The sequence below is a fragment of the Theobroma cacao genome, chromosome 4 (assembly GCF_000208745.1).
Source record: "Theobroma cacao cultivar B97-61/B2 chromosome 4, Criollo_cocoa_genome_V2, whole genome shotgun sequence".
In the NCBI taxonomy this organism is placed as follows: domain Eukaryota; kingdom Viridiplantae; phylum Streptophyta; class Magnoliopsida; order Malvales; family Malvaceae; genus Theobroma; species Theobroma cacao.
Window position 1 is genome coordinate 2,217,692 of NC_030853.1, and position 19,349 is coordinate 2,237,040.

The window sequence follows — 19,349 nt, forward strand, 5'->3', positions numbered from 1 at the left end:
TGCTGACAAGTAAAGATTATTATTTTGAAGATTTGAAACCTTTTTCCCTCTTAAGAAATCAATACATGTGACATAATCATTTGAAACACGCATGCATGTGCATTCTGACTAGGTATTAGAGATAATTAACCATGCTCATGCTTTTACAATTACAACTTTGTCCCATGCAGGAAAGCCACATGATTTTGAATCAATGATCATGATGCAAATATGATTATGATTAATCTCTGATTAAAAAATTATACTAAGTATGTTATTGTTTCAGCTATTCATTTCGTCCTAACTATAATACAGATGGGAACATAATGGCATATTGGCATCTTACATTGCCTCACAATTTTAATTCAGAACCATTGACTCCCCCTAAATTAATGTATTTTTCTTTTGGTCTTATCTTGAATGATCTCTTTTCTGAATCACAACCTTTAGTCCACCGGCCATGTGAGCCGTCAAGAGTGGCACGAAGACCGGCTTATCTGAACCAACTGGTCTGATTTCGAACCGCCCAAGTATGGAAGCCACCACATATTTCATCTGAATGAAGGCCATCTCCTTTCCAAGACAAACTCTTGGACCGGCCTGGAAAACTGGAAACTTGTATGGACTTACCTTCTTTAGTGACCCTCCATGGTAGCTTGGTTCAATAAACCATCGGCTTGGTCTGAACTCAGACCAGTCCTTTCCCCACAATGCTTCCATCCTCCCCATTCCGTAGGGAAAGTAGGTCACTCTATCTCCTGCCTGGACTAGGGTACCATCAGGCAACATGTCATCCGCCATGGCATGCTTGGAGTCCCAGGCTACTGGTGGATAGAGCCTCATGGATTCACAAAGAGATGCTTTCAACAATTTCAGGTCTTTCAATGATTCATAATCTAACAATCTTTCCTCCATATTCTCTATCTCTTTCAGCAATTCTTGCTCTATAACTGGATGGCAGGAAAGCAACCAGAAGAGCCATGTCATTGCTGCTGAAGTTGTATCCCTTCCTGCCATGATGAAGCTTATTGCCATATCTCTTATCAGTTCCTCATCATGGCCAGCCAATATCAACCTCGATAAGAGATCTTCACCACAATTCTCTTCCCCTTCATCGATCTTTTTCTTCTTGTCCCGAATTATCTCCTCAACGTAGGCATGAACTTCCTCCACAGCATCTTTGAGCCTTTTCTCTGATCCAACTCCGAGCCATTTCTTGACCTTCCAGACCAAGAACAAAGGAGCAGCTCCACGCCTGGCGCATATCTCTGACGCCATGTCAAAAGCTTTGCTGAGAGGCGAAACAGGCAGAGAAGGATCTAAACAACAGCGATCCACCCCTAACGAGACCTTACAGACCATATTAAACGCAAGCCTTCTCAGCAAGTCCTGTAGGTCGACCACTCTTGACGTCTCAGCTAATGACTCTAGCAAAGGTAACAACTGATTTTCCACCTCTTCCTCCAATGTACTCATCACAACTTCTCTCAAAGAATTGGTGCTGAAAGCATGGCTTGCTAACTTCCGTTGCATGCGCCAAAGCTCCCCATCCACATTGAAAATCCCATAGCCAAGAAAGTCCCCTAGAATTTCAGTGAAAGGCTTGCCTTTAGGGAAGTTGTTGAAGTTGGTTTTGAGCATGTATTCAACGTTCTCCGAGTTTGCAGTCACAATAGTTCTTCGAGCACCAAGCCGGTTCACCACAATCGTGTTGGTGGCTGATGCTGCAAGGAGCTCTGTGTACCACTCTAACAGACGAGTGCGGCTTTTGTAAAAGGAAATCAAGCAGCCGATTACTGGATAGGATGGGGGGCCATGTCCTGACAATTTTGGAGCTCTGCAGACTTTACACAAGACTGCATGCAACAAAGAGAGAAACACTGATACAAACACAAACTTGAAGGGCAGAAGCCTAAAGAGAGACATGATTGTTTCCATCGTAGCATAAAGATGGCAGAAATGGCTATCCAGGATGAACTGATGGTTGGTTCTGCAACGTCAAGGGGGGTTTGCAAAACTAGCTCTCTTAAGAGGGTTATGAGAAATATATCAGCTACAAGTATTTTATTTTTAAAACGTTATGTTATTTTCATGGCTAAGTCATTACCATTATTCTCACAAATAATGAATAGATGTAGTTGACCCACTACATAGGTGCATTAAGAGAAAAAATATATATATTTCCATTAAACTTTAAAATAAAAAAAACATCTTGTTTAAAGTAGGCACGGAAAATTACTGTGATGTGTGCTCTACCTAAGAGACAAGAGTAAGAAAATTAGAAAAATTTCAATTCTTAAATAAGTTGATTTTACTTTAAAAAATCACTCTTTCGTTTTTCATTAAGACGTGTATCTAATTTAAAATCAATTATTATATATTCAGGATATTTTTTAATTTAATAAATATATCGATGCAAAATAAACAATGATAGTTATTGATCAGTTTCGAAAATAAAAATATTATTATCAATCTTATGATGATCCATTTAAAATTTATAATAAAAGTGGAAGACATAAGGACATTAATCCAATTATTATTTTGGTATTAATGGATAACTCTAGCATGATGTGTGTTTTGGTTGCCTGATTTTTTATACAAAATTCAAAATTTATTTCTTTGTATATTCTTTATTTCTTCTTTTAAAATGGGCAAATTTCTTTCCACAAATTGATTTAAGAAGAGGGTAGTTAAAGGGTAGTCTATCTTTGTCCAGAGTGATGACTTGCTGGTCTGGATGTTACCCTACCAAGTGCCAATAGTCATGCTTTATAAGTGAATTGGGCACAAATTTTGTCAGGTTTCAAGTGGCCGTTAGCGTAAAAGGGCTTTTAGGTTTGAAATGCTAGTCAATTTGTGACTAGTTTGTTCGTTAGATAATGTTTATTTAAACAAGTGAAATGGTAGAGTGAGACCTGGAAATTACGTGTAAAATCCTGCATTCACTCACAGAGTCGGTTCTCTTCTGTTTGCTGACAAGCTGGGACCTCACTGAGACCCAAGCGCAATCAATCATTCATGTTTAATAACTCTTTTACACGTTAACCATAAAAGCCAATAAAATCTTAATGACCATAAAATTGATATATCACTTAAAATTATTCCATAACATTTTATAAGTTAAATTATGTAATTACTTCTTATATTTTGATAAGATAGTTAATTTAGTTCATATATAATAATTTATAAAAATTAAATTTTTATATTTTTTTAAAAATGACAATATCTGTCTAATTGTTGAGAATATTAAAATTTTTTTATTATCTATAATGACATAGTATTTCTTTGATGATATAATATTGAATATAATGATGTGTGAGTGATGATCTAATAATTTTTATCTATTTCAGAATTTTTTTATTGTTTTAAATTCTGAAACACATAAATTTAATTCTTTTTTGTTTAATAACCCTCTTTTTGTAATTTTTAAAAACCTATTCGTATTTTTGATTTATTAGTTTTCTAATCTTGATTAAAATTATTAATTAACATTAGATAATTCCACATTAGTACTTACAAAGTTTATGTCAATGTTTGATTATATCATGTCTCTATTATCGTTACATTGTTTATAAAATATTACATAATCATTATCACATCAGATTCAATATCACATCAATAAAAAAAATTATCAAATCAACATAACCAACATCATATCAGTATAAATAACAAAAAAAAAATTTAATACATTAGACTTATATTATCAATCTTGAAAAATATAAAAATTTAATTTTTACAAATTATTATACAAGGGATCACTTTGATAAAATATAAAGATAAATTACATAATTTAACTCATATTAGATTTTTACTCCTGTGCTGGAACAGCTACATCCAGAAGAAGCCCTCGTGTCTCTCTAATCTTCTTGTAAAGAAGATAAACTGAAATTTCATCAACAGCCTTTTCTTCTTTACAGTAGGCCAACTGCACCGCGACTGTCTTGTCTGATACCCATAGCAGAATCCCCATGTGATGAAAATGAAACAATAAAAAAAGCAAAATGTTTATCATCAATACTGACCACCAAACATCCACGTTCTCTTCTCTTCCCCACCATCATGCTCTGCTTTATCAAGGCAGCAAAACTGAAACATTAAAAAGAAGCCTGCCTGAGCCACCGAATTCATTGATCATCCAGTCCAATGGCTGGGGTTGTCGTAGGCAGGTTTAACTTGTGGCAATGGGAGGTCATCCAGACAAGGGTATCAAATGTGGGTCCTTAAATTAACTGCACCATGTCTCTTTTTGGATCAGTTGTTGGTTGCCATAAATGGAGTAGATGCTATGAAATTTCCATGATATATTATTCAACATGGGGTGTAAAAGTGATTGTTATGACTTACAAAGAGATCTAAATTATCATTAGGATTGAGTATTCGGACGGTTTCAATAATTCAATTAAAAACAGTTCAATCAATTGACTCTATTTGAGAAGTGATTGATCTCGATAGTTTGAACAGATGATCGTTTCAATTGTTGATAGAGACACCTTCCCGACACATTTTTTTTTTTTAAATTATGAGGAAGAAATCAAATATGTAACTTCTCTTATTAATTCCCTATCTCTCGAAACTTCAAATCCTAAAAAGTACCCAACTCCCTTCTTCCCATCTCGGCCGTCAACCGACACCGTGCTGCTTGTCAACCGAGTTGCACATAACACCTCGTTCCCTTAATCATCATCGTTATTAGTAATTTAAAAGTTAAATTTTTGAAAGTCACGTTAGTTTAAATTTGTCTAAATTTTTGCATAAAAGCAAACAAGATTTCCTACAAAATCATACATAATTACCATGCATGCTCTGATCCACACACTGCCAGCATCCTTTCTCTTCTTTTCCTTTTTCCCATTCTTTCTCTTGTTTTCTAGTAAGTAATCTCTTTGTTTACCCTGTAGCCGACCATAAATGGGCACCCCATGTAAGGAAACGTGACTAAATTTGCTGAGAGAATCATTAAAATCATCACGAGCGCACCCGACCTCTTAAAAATAATATGAATAAATTATTTTGGATGCAGCTCTGATCAAATGTGAATGATTGAAAAACCTGATGAATGAGACAAGGATGTGATGATAATATTTAACAAATCACCGAAGCTTTGTTCCCATTTCTTTAATGATGGGAAAAAGTTTTCCATGCCTGCCAAAATAAGAAAAAAAAGGAAAGTTTTAATAGTAAAAAGCATCCAAGGTTGAATGAAAGATCCAAAGGGATCATCTATCTTTGTTATTATTATCATTATTAATTAATGGTTCATAGTGCGAATCCTAGTGTTTGTTTTTGATGGCATGTGCTATGTCAGGGCAGATGCAAACAAGCATAGTAGATTCAAAGTCCATTAAGAAATGACTTTGCTTGGTTAATCGACTGATCAACCCGTGGGAACTTGGACCAAGTTGAAGAAAAATAAGAGCAACACGTTCAAAATGATTGAAATGGTGATAAAAAAATGGTTTCGTGTCTGTTAAATTGAGAATATTTTGTATATATAAATATAATACATATTTTTTTTTATTTATTATCAATTGATTTTAGATAGAATATTTATCTAAATATTCAACTGGATATCAGAGCAGTCGTTGCCCACATTAGTTATATTCTTTGTGATTCTTTTCTTATGATAAATCCGTAAACATTACACGTACTGATAAAAGAATCTAACATCTATTAATAGAAATATCCTAAGCGTCAATCATTGTTTAAAATTTAACAAAAAACTACCCATCCAGGATTAGATAAAAAAAACATTAATTAGCTAATCAAAACAGGTTAAAATGGTGGTTATGTGGTTGATCTTTTGATTAAAGTAAGCCCAAGCTCCGCCAGTTCACACACATAAAGATAAAGCAGGAAAATGGCAGTGTGGGATCAGGATGAAGGCCATTCGTGCTAATTATTTAGGGTATGAATTGCAGTATAAAAAGGAAAAAGAAATTATGTGAATGTTTTGTCCGTTCCCACACTTTTGCAGGTAAACAAAACAAAATAGTTCCCTTTCCAAAGCTTCACCACTAATTTTCTTTTACCTTTTTGACTACGAAATGTATTGGGCATTGCTTAAAACAGGGGTCGGTTGAAGTTTAACCAATAACCTGTTAAGATATTAAAGACACAAGTTGACAGGACTCCAATGGTAATCTTCCTAGGATTAGGTTAGTAAAGTGTCAGAAGGTATATATTAGAAAAGAAATATCAGTTTCAAGAATTTTAATGTAAATCATTTTTCATAATAATCAAAAGAACAAAGATTTTATGAAATAATTTTTGAGTATATAAATAAAAGAAGAATCTTTTTTTTTTATTGTTAATTGATTTTTAGATCGAACAGTCATTCTAAAGATTTAATATCATATCATAGTTCCTATTAATTGATTTTTTATGATTGAATGGAAAAGCTGAAGCTGATATTTATGTCAGAAAAAATGTCACTCCCTGAAAGATGGAAGAGACGCCTGGTGGTTCCCATCAAGGAAACCTGTTATTCACAGCCCCCGCCGTAATTGGCTTAGCCTCGCCGACATGTTGATGCAATCCTCCCACTCCCATTCTGTTGCAATGATGTTTTGGTCATGCAGTTTTAGTTACTTTGGTATGATTAATAAGGAGAAGTGAACAGTTGCTAACGACCAACTGCTTTACTGTTCTCCAAAAGCCAGATTGTTAACTCCTTCCCAATCAAAATCTTACTTGGATACTGAAGGTGGGCATGCCACCTTGAGTCTGGCAATGGTATGAGGAGACCTGGTCACAGTAAGGATTTTCATATAATTGCTTCCTTGTGTTAAAACTTAAAAACCTGAAACCCCAATATTCATACCAATGATCCCAGAAGCTTTTTTGGGGAGAATTTTGCATCAGACGCCATATCCTGACATAAATGGAGCGTAGCAGAATATTGGCCCAGAAAACAGTAAAAAATTAGCAACACCAGGGGACAGCGATGGTCAGATCTAACCAAGACTATAAATTCATGTAAGATTGAAGAGAAACCACGTCGCAAAACTTTCAACAACTCAATTGTGTTCCTTAGATTACATAAGAACCCACCACAACAGCATTATTAAAGCCAGGCAACACTAAAATTTTTGCACAAACCACATGGTAATGAAAGCCAGCCACATATTCAGGACGGTAGCTTAGTTATTTAACGGTTCATTAGGTTCGATTTACATATTTGAGTGGCCCACACGAACATGAACTTGGTGCCATGAAGTGTTCAGAATCCCTCTTAGGTTCCAAATGTCTTGCACCTTTTCAGGTTGGACATTTGCAGCTGAATCCACCTGCAAATCAATGAAATGAAGAGAGACATAAATGCAAAACACAGTTAGCAATCCAATGAACATGGATGCGCAATGGAATGCCAATGTTTGTAAACATCAGCTTGGGTATAAAGAATTATGAAAGTTACTGAACTCAGGTAAAATTCTCTGGGAACTGGACTCAATGATGCCAATGCCATCAGCCCGTAATTACTAAGATCTTAGGATTTTACATTTTTATCTTTCTGTAATGTCAAAAAATTACATTTCCATTAACTTATGATAAACTTCAGACAGAAGAAATTCTTATATTAAGTAAGGACAGTAAATATGTTGTAGCATGGGCTAGTATGGTCTAGCAGCTATGAAGTTCTTTATCAGAAGGTTTTGTGTCCATGCTGGAAATGGTTATAGAGATGGCCTGGTAATATGGCTGCTTTGGATTACATTTACATGAATCCTAGGTAGAAAATCTAACTGATGATCAAATGTTAATTGGTGCATTCTGCGTTCTAACAGGGAAATGAACCAGAAAAAGTAACTTTATTATAAAATAACAGGTGATGTACCGCTTTGGCAACAATTTCAGTACTGTGTGGGATATCAACTGTGACCTCAAAAAGCACCCATGCCCATTTGTCACTGCTGATGTGATCTGCTATGTAAGGGATACCAGTCTTCTGAGATCTGAAGGCTTCTACCCAGGTTTTGCCACCATCAATAGATACATCTACTCGTTCGATTCCACGGCCTCCTCCTGATACTGCATATCCACTAATTGTTACCTGCATAAAATTTGACAGCACAAAATCTAAGTAACTTTAGTAGCATCCAATTGGCTGGGGCACCATGATTAACCAGGTTTAATATAATAGAAGAGGAAACGAGTCTTTAATTGAGACCAAACTTGCACACAAGGTCCAGGTTTACTTCTTGGGCATCTAGGTTGACTTCAGAGAACTAAGGGATAATGCCTCTACCCTAACTGGTGAGACTTTAAGACAAGGAAATCACTTGCTTCTGGCAGATGTATGTAGATCAAATTAGTGAAAAGTCTTTTACAAGTCACGTAAACCTCAATATTCTGGCCAAACAAAACAGAAAACATCAATATGATACTTATGTACAAACCTTTATAAAGCTGGGCATAATTCTAAAATCATGCAAGCCATATGAAACATGATTAAAGAAATGTCATAATGACAGCTTTATAATGGTATTTACATACCCACACAACCTTTATAAAGCTATGGTTGCAAAGAGAACTTACCTTTCCAGGTTTTATTGACTGCACATCTTCCAAAGAACAAATCGCAGACTGCCAACCAGCAAAGTAACTAATATTGGTCAAGACTGCAGTTCATTGAATAAACTTTTTCTTACTAATAGAAAGCTAGATAATTGTATTAGACCCAGGTTCCTCACACATAAATTCCTCCCAATAGATTCAGCCCCAACTAAAATAAAATGTAAAAAACAGCTTGTCTGGATCTTGATATTTATGGGTTAAAACATTGTCTTCATAGTTATACAGCTTATCAGAAAAACTTATAGTATAGGTGTTAAATACCCTGCTTTAAAGTTACGAATATACAATAATTTACAGATAAGACTAGACTATTCTAAGCAAAATCTAGTAGATAAGACTAGACTAATCTAAGCAAAATCTAGTAAACACCTGAACTGGGAAATCCATTTGTGGCTTCCTGGTAGACCAATTGATGTTATCCCAATCCACAGATGGCGGAAACATCTTGTAGTCCTTTTGCATGAAGAATCCCTGTAAGGTAGTAAATGTAACTCAAGCAGATGACAATGTGGAAAATGATAACACAAATTCGAATAAAGATGAAACCTCCTTCAACCTGGCATTCTTCTGCTATTATATTGATAGAATCCAGCCACTTGACAGAACGAGCACCTATAACACCTGGCACAATTACTCTCAATGGATAACCATGATCCCTGTTAAGAGGCTTTAGCATGATAACAAGACAATAGTTCATGTTAGGAAAACCCATTGGGATATTATGCTCCCAAAAACAATTCATCAGGGTGGGAAAGAGGAAATACTGAATTGAAATATAGAAATAGCATTATCATCAATTCAGGGCATCGAAATATCAACAATCATGAAGGTCTAAGCAAAGGTACACTGTAGAAAAGAACATCATCAGATGAGAGTAAGTTTCCTAACCTCTCCATTCATCTCATAAGCAAGTAAGACATCAGCTACAGGGTTTGTGGCCTGACTAAGTGGAATTGATGCCTTGTATGGCCCACCATTCTCCTCCTACACTTATTTGAAACACAAATAGTGGAAAATGAAGTGATGTTCTCGTGCTGATAGAAACAGCCATTGAACAGCGCAAAGATTAACAATGAAATTCAAGAGGCCAAAGTTACTACCTTACACTTATCAATGCTTACAAATTCAACATGTTTTCCACCAGACTGAGTGCTACTAGTCAACTTTGGTATCCCAATGAGTTCAAGAACATCAGCCAATTTGGCACCTCCCCACACAGCTGAAAGGTCAGAAAGACAATATGAGACCAAATATAATAGAACATCTATAATGCAATTTGACATGTAATTATGAATACTAAAATTACAAACAGACATGAAAATATACATAGAATTAGGGGGGGAAATCAATAGAACTCCTGAACAAATAAAGCTGGCTCTAATTCATTCCTAATTCTGTACACAGACATGCACGTACATGCGTGTGAAGTGTGCACATGCATATCTGCATGTCTCTACACATGCGCTCACACATGAAACATAAGTTTGAAAAACTCATTGTAAGTTTGAGATGGATATAACAAACCATTCCCTATAGCAGAAACATCCCAGCCAACTCCTCTAACTTTCCTGGTTTTGCTCATGGCAGTCCTCCTATTACCCGCACACTGAATAAACCATCAAGCCAAATCAATGAACAAATGCAACAAGAACAGCACCACATAGAGCAGAGGCAAATCTGTTAACAAATCATACCTGTAAAGTGGCAGTAACATTGTACTTTGGTAGCATCCTGTAAGTCATTAAAAAATTTCAATTCATTGCTTCAGGAACTTTAAAATGCAGACTAACACATAGGAAAGAATTCTTGACAGAAACTAGAGAATAGACTGGATTGCAAGATTAATTATCATAAATTGCTAAAACTGTAATACATACAGTTGGTTTCTTGCATTGCAATTCGCAAGGCTACCACTTACCTGATATCTCTCATATACAGCTTTTTGGGAGTTTCACTCAAACCACAAAAATCAACACAATATCTGATTTTCCAAAAGATGTTGTAAAGTCATTATGAATCCCCAACAGAATAAACACATTAAAAAGCTCTAACAAGTGTTAGCGTGGGACAAGGAAAGAGTATATAACCTCTCTATGTCATCAACTACTGGTATTGGTCCATGATTTCTCTTGTAAAACAAATCCACCGGAGTCGCATAAGAGGAAACTAAAGCTGAACGCGGTGGCTCAGCATTGAAGGGCTCCTGCAGTACAGATGCCAATAACAAAAGGATTACTCATTGAGACTCTTATCAATGATTACAATAACCTACAAATATTGTTTTTACAAGGAAATGGACACTTGAAAGGGGAAAAAAGCATTCCTCTTGGCCTAAAGGAGGCGTTTTGAACCATGGCCAACTCAATTCAACATGCAAAGAATCAGCTTTACCCACTTAACAACTTGGACACAATTCTTTTCATGCATATTTAATAAACCAAAAGCTGAAAAGTTGTATAAAATGAATCATACTTTCACTGGTAATCCAAAAATTATTCTTTTTCATTGGTTATTAAAATCAATACTTATCAAAACACCCAAGAAAAAAAAAACCCTCCTTTCTCTAACTAAAAGATAAAATTCCATGATCAAAGGCAAAATGAGTGATTAAACAGCAAAATCTTGCCTTGGCGTTGATCTGAAGACAAGGATGACGAGGCGGTTCTCGAGAATAATCAGAAGGTCCTCTTATTCCTGGCATTTTCACTGCCCTTTACGATTCTCTCAATGACTCAAACAGAAGCAATCAAGTTATCTTTCGCTGCGGAGAGACTCCACCGAGAGAGAGAAAGAGAGCGAGTGTCCGTTGGCTTTTGGTTTAGTTTCCAAAAATGCTTTGATGATGACGAGGCTACAATTACAAAGGGGAGAGACCCATCATCCACCGTCCATCTGCAAGTAGGGTCCACTTCAACAATGCAGATAAGCTCTTGACTTGATTAATAAAAATGCCACCTGGACCTAGCTAGCGAGTAGTGACGAGGAGACAGACGGGAATATTTTATGGTTTTGTTTTGTTTTTCTTCTTTGTTCTTTTCCAATTTTTAATGGGGCCGGAAAGGTTTGGAAGTCTGGGGTCTCCCCATGGAATCCACAGAATCTGTTTTTCCAGGGAAACAGAGAAACCACGTATTAAGGTTGATGACAGGGAAAGGCCACCTGTTTTTGAACTTGTGATGGTAATTGAAAATAGCCACAAAGTTTTATTTCTTGGCCAAATTTGAGTGCTCCCTTGTCAGTGAAAATTTTTTATTCTTCCTATTGACACAAAAAAATTGTGGAAAGATTAAAGAATTTCATGGGAGTTTTCAAGTTTCAAATTTTCTGAATGATATAACAAATTTGCAAATATGAAGGGAAAACCATACCAAAAGTAAGAGCAAGAGTTTTTGTGGATAATGTTCACAGAATTCAATTCAAAAAGAATGTAATCCTCAACTCAATTTTAGATGTGGATCTTGAGTGTTATATTTGCATTTGCATTGTCTCTCAAATACTCAAAAGAAAGAAAGTTTCATCCCATTAGGAAAATTTTGCAATGAATAGCTCAGGAACTATAAAAGCAGTAAATAATTCTTCATTGTTTTTTGTTTTCAGACACGAATCAAACTATTTAGACTGTCAAATATGTATCGAAAACATTTTCACTGCAAATGCCTCAAGCTTTAATGGCTCTCAAAAACCAACCTTCTCTAAGAAACTATAATACCATTGCCATCTCTGGCTTTGCAATGGCATGCAGATGCAAGGCAAATGTTGTAATATTTGGGTGCTTTGTTGGCGGCTTGAAGCAACCATGAGAGCAATGAAGTTGCTGAAAGAGTAGTGGTCAAAGAGATGAGGAAGTTTGATGAAGAAAGAGAAGTTGAGGAAAACACCTTGGTGGAGCCTTGTAGAGGGTGATTATTAATTAAGTAATAGGATAAAGACGTCTCGGAGTTATTATATTTTCTTCAAAAAGTTATAAGATCTAAAGTCTGAGGGGGAATTCTCAAATCAATTATATTTCATAAAATAATGATTATACATATTTATACAAGGCGATATTGTCAAGAATGTTGGTGTTATGGGGTTTTATACAGCATTTAAGAATAGGTAAAATTAGCTTTAAGACGAGCCTTTCAAATAGACGTCTATCTTTAAGACTTATTTCACCCCTACCACTCGGTATGCAAAGGAGAATAATGCAAATAGTCTCAAGGATACAATGAAACTAACGTCTAACTTTCGTATTGCACTTACGAAGTAGACCGCTAGATACACCTGAGGGTTTGTAAAGTTGTTTGGTCTTACAGCTTACTTTTTGCAGCAAGTAGATTATAAAGAATTCGAAATATCTTGTAAATGATAGGATCTTAAGTGTTTATGTTATTAGAACACAACACTTATCTTGCTCTTGACTTTTCTGCTCTTGCTTTTATTTCTGATTTTTTGGTGTGTCAAAATGGTTGGCAACAAACCCTTTATATAAGCTTCCAAGTGTCTCTTCTTCAAAGATACAACCCTTTCATAAAGACACCTCTTTGTCTAAAAAACATCTTTACATTTTTGCTAACACAACTTTTAGATATAGTATTGTTTCAATAGTCATCTTATGAATAGATAACTATTCATCCTATAAATTATAACCTTTGATTTATAACTTGAAACAATAACTTTTCACTTTAACTTTTGAGCAATGGTGTCTTTTCAACATGTCTCATAACTTTTGTATGTCATTTTTCAAAAGATATAACTATTCACATGAAAACCTGTCTATATCTAATAGACACATTATGTCACTTTTTGTGACATAACTTTTGAGCTAATGATAGTTTTTCATCATGTGAGATACCCTTTAATTTTGAAAAAATACCAACAATCCCCCACCATTTTCAAAATTTTCAAATACCAACAACTTTGGGTAACTTGTGCATAAATGAAGATATCCCGCAGATTGGAACCTTCATTTAGTGAGTGTGGTTGGTTATAGTCTAAATTGAGTGGTTGACCAAGCATTGAACCATCGATTCTTCATTGACTAGTCGGGCCACTAAACACACACAAGCTTCCTTACTCATATTGTATCTAGTTTTGCCAACATGTTTATGGCCTTGTGTTTTGTATCCATTCATGAGTGCTGTCAAAGTCAAGCCTTTAACTCCTAGAAGCGGCCACACTTCCACTCATATAGGTAGCCCCCATCGAAAGTACCCCGTAATTATAGTACTTCAACATATATATGTTATGGGTCTATTAAAAACTTTCGTTCAACCTTACTTTACACATTACGGGAACCAAGCACTATACACATTGGGATGAAAAATATATTTTAGTGCTTGCAATCACCATGTGGTAGAATGGTCAGTACCCAAGACTTGCAGGTCGGCCGCAAGCATCAAGGTGAGCTCTCACTATTGACGATTTAGTTGATAGGCTTAAGACCCATCCCTCTTGAGGTCTTTATAACCAGGTCCCTTTTTAGACCTTTAGTAAACAGATCCGCTAAATTTTCACCAAACCTCACATAACTTATAGTGACTATACCGTCACTAATTTTTTGCTTTACAATGTTATGCCGAAGTCCACTATATCGACTCTTTCCATTATAAGCTTGATTATATGCCTTTGATACAGTTGCTTCATTGTCACAATGTATCAAGATTGGTGCCATTGGCTTAGGCCACAACGGAATTTCATAGAGTAAATCTCTTAACCATTCGACTTCTTAGGTGGCAGATGCTAAGGTTATAAATTCAACCGCCATGGTGGAGTCCACTTGACAAGATTGTTTCTTAGAACCCTAAGAAACAACACCCTTACCAATTGTAAAAATCCATCCAATCATAGATGTGTAATCCATTCTATTTGAGTTTCAACTTGCATCTGTATACATTTTTAAAACCGAAAGAAAACCTAAACAGCAGATGCCATAATTCTTTGTACTCTTTAAGTACCTTAGAACTCTATGAACAACATACTAATGCTTTTTACTCAGACTACTTGTAAATCGACTTAGCATCCCAACGACAAAAGCAATATCCGGCCTTGTATAGACCATTCAATACATTAGGCATCCAATCACCTTTGCATATTCATTTTGTGCTATTGGCTTGTCTTTGTTGGGTATTAAGCTTAGATTAGAATCATAAGGCGTAGTCATTGGCATACAATCTGACTTGCCATACTTCATTACAATCTTTTTGATGTAATGAGATTGAGACAATGTTAAGCCATTATTATCTCTCATTATTCTTATACCAAGAATAACATCCGCCATACCCATATCTTTCATGTCAAAATTCTTTGACAAGAACCTTTTTGTGTCTTTCACTTGTTCTAAATCGGTATCGAATATTAACATGTTATCCACATATAAATAAATGATGGCACCTCTACCGTTATGGAACTTACTATAGACACATTTGTCAGATTGATTGATCTTGTAGCCATTAGCTAGTGTAACCTCATCAAACTTTTAATGCCATTATTTTGGCGCTTATTTTAATCCATACAAGGATTTTACAAGCTTATACATTTTTCTTTCTTGACCAAGAAAGACAAACCCTTCAAGCTATTCCATATACACCTCTTCATCTAATTCACCATTTAGGAATGTTGTTTCAACATCCATTTGGTGAATTACCATATTATATATAGATGCAAGTGCATAAGCACTCTAATTGTAGCTATTCTTGCTACCGATGTATATGTATCAAAATAATCAACACCTTCTTTTTGTTTAAAGCCTTTTGCCACTAGCCTTGCTTTAAACTTTTCTACAGTTCCATCAACTTTCATTTTCTTTTTGAAAATCCATTTACAGCTTATTGGCTTGGAACCTGGTGGAAGGTTTACCAATTTCCACGTTTGATTTCCCTTTTTCGCAATTGACATCATTGTACCTTTAAGTACAATTGGAATGCCAAATTAACACATCAAGGTATATGTTCACACAAGCACCATTGTACCTTTATTGCACAATAGGAATGCCATGTTAAAGATATTGAATATCTATGTTGTACCATTATGCCTTCGATGATAAAAAGGCACCATATACCAAGATGTTAAATTTACATATTGGCACCATTATACCTTCATGTATAATAGGAATGCCATATGCCTCCCACTTATCATGTGTGGTACTTACATATTGGCATCATTAGACCTTAATGTATAATAAGAATGCCACATGTCCACCATCACATGGACCTTGATGGTATTTATATTTTGGCATCATTATACCTTAATGTATAATAAGAATGTCATATGTCCACCTTTTGTAAATATGAACTTATCTACTTCAAATATTAATTTGAAGCCATATTTATTCAACAAGCCACCTGACATAAGGTTCTTTCTTACTTCAGGTACATAATAGACATTGTTTAGTACAAGTGTCTTTTTAGAAGTAAACATAAGTTCCACGGTGCCTTTTCCTTTCACTTGTGTAGTGGAGGAATTTCCCATGTATAGTATGTTTCCATCATTAACTTCTTCCAAAGTCTTGAAGAAGCTTTTGTTATTGCATACATGATTAGTTGCACCAGTGTCAATCCATCATGCTCCATCATCTTGGAGAAGATTGACCTCAGAAACCACAGCCACAAATTTGTTGTGGTTCACACCTTGTGTCTTGTTTCTCAAAAGTCTACATTCTGCTTTAAAGTGACCAAGTTTGTTACAATGGAAACATGGCTCTTTTTTGTTCCTTTTGAACTTATGACTTTTGTCATTATACCCACAGAATGTTTTCTTTTGTATTGTAAGACCGACTTGTTTGATGGTTTGTGTTCCATCACATGGACCTTTGAGGTCTTAAGATTTTTTTCATTAGAATCTTTTTCATCTTGCTTGACTTCTTCTTGTTTGCAACAATCATCTTTTATTCGAATATGATTACCAAGATCCTCGAGAGCCATATTCTCTTTCTCATGCTTTAGAGTTTTCATAGTGTCTCTCTATGAAGGGAGAAATATTTCAACTATGGAAGACACAAGAATAACCTCATCCATATCAAGATCATATATGAATATAATGAAATCCCTCTTTCCATCCAATAGATGTTTTCTATGCATATCAAATACAATATCATGCATATCAAGTAAGGAAAGAAAACTTATCTTGTAATTCGATGAGGAACCATTTTGTCACTTTCTTTGTCACCATCAAATCGGTCCATCTGTTTCTACCATCGAATGAAGTTTCCTTCTTCAAAGCGATCTAACTTGACAATGTTGGTAGCCATCTCTTTGAGTGAAGCCATCTTGAATACCACGAAAATAAGTCTTAAAACTGTTGGTGTTGTGGGGGTTTTATACGGTATTTAAGACTATGCAAAATTGGCTTCAAAGAGAGCCTTTCAAATAGACGTCTATCTTTAAGACTTATTTCACCCTCACCACTCGGTATGCAAAGGGGAATAATGCAAATAGTCTCAAGGATACAATGAAGCCAACGTCTAACTTTCGTATTGCACTTACAAAGTAGACCACTAGATACACCTGAGGGTTTGCAAAGTTATTTGGCCTTACAGCCTACTTTCTGCAGCAAGTAGATTATAAGGAATTCAGAATATCTTATAGATGATGGGATCTTAAGTGTTTATGTTATTAGAACACAACACTTATCTTGCTCTTAACTTTTCTGCTCTTGCTTTTGTTTCTGATTTTTTGGTGTGTCAAAATGGTTGGCAACAAGCTTTTTATATAGGCTTCCAAGTGTCTCTTCTTCAAGGACACAACCTTTCATAAAGACATCTCTTTGTCTAAAAGACATCTTTACATTTTTGCCAACACAACTTTTAGATATAGTTATTGTTTTAATAGTCATCTTATGAATAGATAACTATTCATCCCATAAATTATAACCTTTGAGTTATAACTTGAAACAATAACTTTTCACTTTAACTTTTGAGCAATGGTGTCTTTTCAACTTGTTTTATAACTTTTGGATGTCATTTTCCAAGAGACATAACTATTCACATGAAAACATGTCCATATCTAATAGACACATTATGTCACTTTTCGTGACATAACTTTTGAGCTAATGATAGCTTTTCATCATGTGAAATAACCTTTAATTTTGAAAAAACACCAACAAAGAAAAGGAAAGTTCATATATAGCAATGAATGGTAAAGAATGATAGAGAAAAACAAGGAAAATTAATTGATGGTTGATTATAGCTAATGTGATTTGTATGATATCTATCTATTATGCCCGCAAAATGGTGGTGTTGTAAGAAACACCAATCTTGTTACAAAGAATCTGAAAGCGAGTTTTGTTAAGATGTTTGGTTAGTAGATCAGCAAGTTGATGGAAAGTTAAGATATGAGTGACTTAAAGCTTACTAGTGGAAACTTGCTCACATACAAAATGGTAATCGAAGGCAATATGTTTCATTTGAGAATGGAAACATGGAGTTAATACAAAGATATGTGGCACTCAAGTTATCACAAAGTAATCGAGGAGGACGACAGAGAAAAACTTTGAGTTCATGGAGAAGGTTTCAAAGCCACAAGATTTCTACTGTTGCAGAACCAATCAAACAATACTCAGCTTCAATAGAGGAACAAGCAACGATCCATTGTTTCTTGGAGCACCAGGACACGAGATTAGAGCCAAGAAAAATTATGAAAATAGAGGTGGAAAAGAAGTCATCCTTGATTACCAGCCCAATCGGCATCACAATAAGCAATGAGGTGACCCAAAGAAAAACAATTCAAGAATAAGCCATGAGAGATAGAGTGCTTCAAGTAATGCAAGAGCCTTTTAGCAATCGACCAGTGAGATTAGGTAGGCTTGTGCATGAACTGAGCGAGTTTGTTGATAGCATATGCAATGTCAGGCCGAGAGATGGGCAAGTACTGCATACTTCCAATAAGTCTACGGTACTAAGTGACATCGGCAGCCAAGGTACCATCATTGAGAACTAGAGATTAAGATGAATTGAGAGGGGTAGCCAACTCTTTAACCCCAACCATATTAAATCGAGTGAGCAAGTCTTGAATGTAGTGATGTTGAGAGAGAAATAAACCATGAGCTGTGGGAAGAACCTCGACACCAAGAAAGTGATGAAGGTAGTCGAGATATTGAACAAAGAACTGACCAGAGAGAGTGCCAATAAATTTTCAAACAAGAACAAAGGAGCTGCCGATCATCAAAAGGTCATTAACATAAACCAAAAAATACATAAGAGATTCGCCATAAGTGTAAATAAATAAGGAAGTGTCACTAGTGGCATTAGTGAATCCAAAAAAAAAAGAGCAAAGTGTTTTAGTTTCTCGAACTAAGCATGTAGTGCTTGCTTGAGATCGTAGATTGATCGATAAAGTCGACACACATGCTTGGGATAAATGGTGTCAACGAAACCAGGCGGTTGAGACATAAATTCTTCCTTAGAGAAATGTCCATTAAGAAAAGCATTGTTAACATCGAGTTGATGAATAGGCCAACCCTGTGATAGAGCTAGTGTAAGAACAACCCGAATGGTGGTTGGCTTAATGACAGGACTAAATGTCTCACAATAAACAATTCCAAGCCGTTGGTAAAAGCCTTTGGCAACAAGGCATGCCCTGTGGCAAGCCACGCTACCATCTAGGTGACACTTAACTGTATAAACCCATTTACATTTGATGATGTTTTGGCACTACAAAAAATTTGGCTATTTCCAACGGAATTTTTCGTTGGAAATAGACCTTTTTTCGTTGGAAATGTTTATTTCCAACGGAAAAGTCCGTTGGAAATTTAGTTGGTACAAGCCTTGTGGATAATACTTTCTGTTGGAAATCTGTTGAAAATTTCCAACAAAAATTTCG

General features: G+C 35.5%; 2 protein-coding genes across 2 annotated transcripts; both read right to left on the minus strand.

Annotated features, from left to right (window-relative positions):
* On the minus strand, positions 184-2,121 carry LOC108661791 (cytochrome P450 94B3). The gene has a single exon (XM_018119861.1). It carries the CDS (start codon positions 1,915-1,917, stop codon positions 391-393), a length of 1,527 nt encoding a protein of 508 aa, XP_017975350.1. The 5' UTR covers positions 1,918-2,121; the 3' UTR covers positions 184-390.
* On the minus strand, positions 6,927-11,390 carry LOC18601002 (sulfite oxidase). The gene is made up of 12 exons (XM_018119862.1): positions 11,180-11,390; positions 10,641-10,756; positions 10,472-10,534; positions 10,248-10,284; positions 10,078-10,159; positions 9,654-9,772; positions 9,442-9,537; positions 9,110-9,220; positions 8,923-9,024; positions 8,515-8,562; positions 7,814-8,029; positions 6,927-7,265 (listed from the first exon to the last, which is right to left on the minus strand). Exons 1-12 carry the CDS (start codon positions 11,252-11,254, stop codon positions 7,149-7,151), a joined length of 1,182 nt encoding a protein of 393 aa, XP_017975351.1. The 5' UTR covers positions 11,255-11,390; the 3' UTR covers positions 6,927-7,148.

What these genes read in the sequence shown, in the direction of transcription:
- LOC108661791 (XM_018119861.1), bottom strand. Translation starts at nt 1,917, where the DNA reads ATGGAAACAATCATGTCTCTCTTTAGGCTTCTGCCCTTCAAGTTTGTG.
- LOC18601002 (XM_018119862.1), bottom strand. Translation starts at nt 11,254, where the DNA reads ATGCCAGGAATAAGAGGACCTTCTGATTATTCTCGAGAACCGCCTCGT. An exon ending in CTGTATATGAGAGATATCAG is followed by an intron (nt 10,285 to 10,471) that starts GTAAGTGGTAGC and finishes AATGACTTACAG; the next exon opens with GATGCTACCAAAGTACAATG. An exon ending in TAATAGCAGAAGAATGCCAG is followed by an intron (nt 9,025 to 9,109) that starts GTTGAAGGAGGT and finishes ACTACCTTACAG; the next exon opens with GGATTCTTCATGCAAAAGGA.